Source organism: Anguilla rostrata, chromosome 11 (assembly GCF_018555375.3).
Source record: "Anguilla rostrata isolate EN2019 chromosome 11, ASM1855537v3, whole genome shotgun sequence".
Lineage (NCBI taxonomy): Eukaryota > Metazoa > Chordata > Actinopteri > Anguilliformes > Anguillidae > Anguilla > Anguilla rostrata.
In genome coordinates, this window is record NC_057943.1 from 3,823,970 (window position 1) to 3,829,348 (window position 5,379).

General features: G+C 49.8%; 1 protein-coding gene across 1 annotated transcript in view; it reads left to right on the plus strand.

Annotated features, from left to right (window-relative positions):
• Positions 1–5,126, plus strand: part of mbd1a (methyl-CpG binding domain protein 1a) — a 17,759-nt gene extending 12,633 nt beyond the window's left edge. The window contains exons 12-15 of the mRNA XM_064300575.1: positions 1–77; positions 573–665; positions 1,170–1,343; positions 2,598–5,126. The exon at positions 1–77 is cut by the window's left edge and continues 10 nt beyond it. Of these exons, the coding sequence (XP_064156645.1) occupies positions 1–77; positions 573–665; positions 1,170–1,343; positions 2,598–3,071 (818 nt within the window). The 3' untranslated portion in view covers positions 3,072–5,126. The remainder of the gene's footprint in view (positions 78–572; positions 666–1,169; positions 1,344–2,597) is intronic.
• Positions 5,127–5,379: the final 253 nt, after the last annotated feature.

Consider the following 5,379-nt stretch of genomic DNA (forward strand, 5'->3'; position numbering starts at 1 on the left):
TGCTGCACTGTGACCCCAGCAATGGCGCGCTGGTCTCCGAGGAGCTCTACGTCAGCAGCTACCCCCTCGCCATCCAGGTCAGGAGAGACGGGAGGAAAGTCATTCCCATAGTGATCATTCCATAAGTCCGATCTTCTCATGGATGTTGTGCACGCTTCCGCCATCGTCTGTGTTGCCTGGAATCGTCCATGTTGCCCAGTGAATGTGGAATTGCACCAGGGCCTTGTTGGCCATGGGCTGTCTGACCCTGTTCCTGGAGATCTACCGTCCTGTGGGCTTTCATTTCAACCATAATTTGAGATGTGTTTTGTTAGGGTTGACGTGAAACTGCACTGGATGGTAGGTCTCAGGTAGCAGGGCTGAGCAGCCCCTGCTAATGTCTGGCACAGGCAGCCGGTGGTGCTGGGGAATCTCCTTTTGTCACTGTCCACTGGGAGCTTCCGTTCTGTGGTCACTGCATTCGTTCGTAAATCCGCACGCCGGGATGCGCGTTCGCACCCGTTTGGTGTCGAGGACTGAATGTGGGGTCCCGCCCCTGGCCGCTTACCTCTCCTCTTCCCTCCCTGCGCCAGGACCAGTTTCAAACGGAACGGACCAAACTCAAGATGGCGAACGCGGGCCGCTCGCCGGCCGTCTATGACACGGGCTTGCCCCTCCCTCCTCCGGTAAGCACCGCCCTCCGTTTCTCCGCTCGCTGCCAACCGGCGACGGGCATCATTTAGACTATCGTTTGCCGATAAATCAAAGGCAAAACGACAAAATTATAGGACGTCTTTTTCCATTGCAAATGCAAGTAAATTGAACTATTTAATTGTTTTAATTGTTTATATTGTATTTTATACTTATTTATAATTTATACATGTTTAATGTTAGCAGGCTTGCTAACGGTACTTGCTGTCTCTGACTGAGTAGACAGAGCGAGTGTAACGGGGAGTGTGGCACCAAAATTAGTCCTGAAATCTGTGTTCAGATCCGGTCCGGTTTGGTACCGGTCATTATGGGAACCAGTGCCATAGTAGTACCACGTTTGGGTGCCCAAACTTCCAACACTTAAAAAAAAAAAATGTTTCTGGTGACATCCCTGGTCCACGCTGCTGTAAGTGAAACGTGTACCTGCAGGTGTTAAAAAACTGAGCTTCCTCTCGTCTGATTCACCCCTCGTTCAGCAGGACCCGGAGGTTCTGTACAGCCAGGCCGGCCTGCCGGGCCAGTACAGGAACATTCCGGAGCTCCTGAGCAGTCCAGGGACGGGCGGCGTCAACGCCGCGCTGGTCCTGAGGGGGGACGTGGAGATCGTGGAGGTGGATTCTGGGGAGCGCGGGGAACCTGAGTCCACCCCTGTGGTGAGTGAACAGAGTCGTCTTCTCTGTTTTGAGCTGTTTCAGAGTGAGGGCTTCGTCAGCACGGGTCCTCTTCTCTACCCCAGCACGGGCCCGGACATCAGGCGCACCGGCGTGGGTACACACCAGCACCTCCTGACAGCTAAAGTGCCCAATTTGGCTTCAATCTTTTTAAAATTTAGCAGCAGTTTCACTCCATGCACTTTACACAGTTTCACTTCACGCGCATAGGCAGTTTAGTAGTTAAAATGTATGGTACAATATTAGTAAGGAATAAAGAGAACACTCATTAGAGGGACTGTTTGAAAAAGACGTCACGTTGTGTCTGATCTGGACCGTGCCTGTGCCGACTGTGGTCGGTAGCTCTATAGCGCGACCTGCAACTGCCCATTGCGTTGCCCAGGCGACAGGACTGTTCAGACACGTCTGAGATCCACGTTCATTGCTATCTAGTGACCCCTGCTGGTCATTCGGGGGGGGGCTGGCAGACTGCATGCAGAAGCTGCATGTGAAAGTATAAGCTCTTCCTCCAACTTAGCTCTGTGCAAGCTTAGCTGTAGTCTGCGGTGTGAAAAGAAGCTTCTGGTGACACCTTGTGTTTCAGCGGAGAACAGCAGGTGTCTACACTGCCAAATCGGCAGTGGTGATCGCACATTAATGTGACTGCGATTGCACATAAATGGAAATTCAGATTAGGGTGGGAATTGGACATGTTCAGCCCCACATTGGGCACCAAATTTATAACGTGAATGCTATTATAATTACAAAAATAATTGCTATTGATTTTGCTGTAAACTAATATCATCTGCTGACTTTGCTATTATAATATTAATATTGGACAAGCTGTGTGCAGTGGTGTGTATGTAATTGGAGATTCCAAAAATTAGGGTGGGAATTGAATATGTTCAACCCCACGTTGGGCACCAAATTTATAAATACAATTTTTAAAAGTCATGTTAGCACCATGGGTGATAGCTGGGTAGTTAAGGTTATGGGGCAGGGCTGTCCAATCTTGTTCCTGGAGATCTATCGTCTTGTAGGTTTTCACGCCAACCCTGACAAAGTTACACCTCATTCATCAGCCAGAGATCTCCTTCAGCTGCTGATCAGTAGGTGAATCGGGTGTGCCCAATTACAGTGGGAGTGAGACCCTACAGGACGGTATATCTCCGGGAGCAGGGTTGGGCAATAGCCCTGTTGTAGGCCATTAGCGGCCCGTCGGGAAAAAAGACTCACTCTCCCACGATGCCCCTGCAGATCACGCAGATCTTCAGCCTGGCGGCGGGGGCGCCGGCGGTGAGCGAGGCGGAGCGGGAGCTGCTGCGGCTGCTGGAGGCGCTGCGGCGGACGGTGCTGCCGGCGCACTGGGTGGGGCTGATGGTGGAGGGCCCGCGGCTGCAGCTGCTGCAGTGCTCCAAGCTGTCCACCATGGCCGACACCGTGCTGCAGGTGGAGCCGGGCTTCTTCTACCGCGTGAGCGTGCAGGGCCAGCCGCTGCTGCTCACGCACCCGCTGTACGAGGCGCACCCGCCCCGCCTGGCCCGCGCCGAGCTGGTGGTGTCCGTGCTGCTGGACCTGGAGCGCTACACCGTGTGCCAGGGCTACCCGTCCTGCGTGCCGCGGCCCGACCGCCAGCCCGTGCTGTACGTGCGCGCCGCCGCCTGCGGCCTGCTGGTGCTGCAGTCCGAGGAGCGCTGCGACAAGTGCGACATCACCCAGCTGGTGGTGTGAGGGGGCGGGGGGGTGGTGGTGCAGGGACGGGACCAAAGAGTGTACTCGATCACAAGGGGCTGCCCCTCCTCCATGCAACTCGGGACCGGCAGGTCCCCCCTAAGGTGCGGAGGTGTATTTCACTTAACCGCTGTTCAGCACTGCTGGAGAATAAAGACTGGTAAAATGTATGAGAACTGGGGATTTCAACCCCTCCCAATCAGAGCTGCCCACACCCCCCCCACCGGGATTCGTACAACTCCCCCACCCCCCCACCCTCAAGAGGATCAGAGCTGCCCACACCCACCCCAACCCCCCAGCTCTGTTTCTATGGTGCTCAGTGTGGAATCACATTTAAAGCTCGTCAAGGACAGCCAACGGCCTCCCACTTCTCAACGGCCGTTTCTGGTTGTGAAAAGAGCACGATGAGACTGCTGCTGTTTTAACTGCTGTTCTTTTGTTTGTTTGTTTGTTTGTTTTCTTTTTGTATTCTGCCTCTGACTCGATGCTTATCGCATTTAGGGAGAGGGAGGTGAACTCATCCACTCGACTACCTCTCAGTGGTTTTCCCACTTGGCTCCATGTTTCTCTCCCCGATTTCTTTTCTTTTATTTTTTTAGTTTTTCTTGCTGCTTCCTGGGTTTTGTCATCAAAATGGAGGTGTGGTAATGGAGACAGGTGTACGGCACAGGCACACGTTCGTCCGTTGCTGGAACGCTTGTTCTGCTGTTTGCTGGAAACTGCCTTATAGCTAGTGCTTAGCCGCCGTTCAGCTAGCCGACCGGTCTCTTTTGTCGGTTTAAATTCAAACCTGTTTCATGTTGACCGCTTTCACCCCGGTCGAGCGGTGACAATGTGTGGTGTCATCACCCTAACGGTAGTTCAGGTGGGTGCTGGTTTCCTGTTGCTCGCTTCCTTCAGGTAAGGTTGTGTCCGTCTGCACAAGTAAACAATCCACAGCCACAGCCTCCATCATGGGGGAGAGCACTTTGGCCTCTTTCCATGCTGGCTCGCTCACTCTTAATAGGCGGGTGAACTTCGCTGCATGTTAGCAAAACTGCTTCCAGCACCCAAGCCTGTTTCATTACCATTCCTCCCCAGGTAGAGTGAGAGCACTCACCACTTTTTAGTTTGTTCGTTTTTTTTTTTAACGTTTGTTTGCCTTCCACCTGTGGTACAAACTGGACCATCTTTCCCCGAATAATCGAGTCCAGGACTCAGTCTCCTGTTTCTGAACGAATGTGTTTTAAGTTTCTAAATTGCGTCCCCAGTCTGGTAAATGACACTCGAGTGACGTGTGAAGCATAAATATCCTTTGCTATTGGGTATTGGGTAAAGCAAGGGAGGGGGGGAGGTTTGTCAAAAAGCACACAGATCTAAAAAAAAAAAATAGTGCCAAGTTGTTCAAAAAACCACTTTATGCAGCAAAGCCCATACCTTTGCAAGCTCATCTTTAGAGTTCCTAAAGAAACACAAACTTATCCAAAGGTGTTTTTCTTAACCAAGTGTGGCTAGTATTTTTTATTCATATTGTGCGAAATTATGCTCTTGTAAATATGAACAGGACTATTTAAAAAATTGGAATAAGATTATATTTACACACTTGGATGAAGCCTTTAAGTAGTACACTTGGCAGAGAGGTGAATTTGGATTATCGATCGATGATGAATCATGCCGAAATGCAGTTCCACTTCACCATGACCAAGTTTGTTTTATTCCAGATTGGTGTGGGGGTGGGGTATTCTCAGTGATTTTTCTTTGTTTCAATTTGATTTCCTCCCCTCCCCCCCACCCACCCCCAATTTCTCAGTTTTGATATTAATATGTTCCTAATTTCTCTGGGATGCTTTTTCATTGACGGTTCTTTAAAGGATGATCACTGCATTTGGACTTATCATTCCTGTGTCTGTTGAAGCTTTCAGTTTTATACTTAAAAACTAAGTCCACATAAAGGATTAGTAGAGATTGTCAGTTAGTGTTGGGAATGCTGTTGGCTGTCCCTGACGCATTCTAGAATTCATGGTTAATGGTTTATTTTTTCTAATTATATTAAACCATATGTTTTGAAAATAAGAATCTGGCTTTTTCTTTGATGTGTTTGTGCTGCTGTTTGCCAGATGTGATGTTAATATGCACGTTAATATGTTTGGGGGGGGGGGGGGGGAGCACGTCAATTGTCCAGTTTCATTGTTTCATTCAGTTCTGATAATTCAACAGTTTTCTGTAACACACATTTAGGTTCGTGCAAAAAGAGAACGAGCAAAGATTCAGTCGAATTGTAAACAGCGATTAACAAATAATGGAATTTGAGACCAACAATTTTTACTCT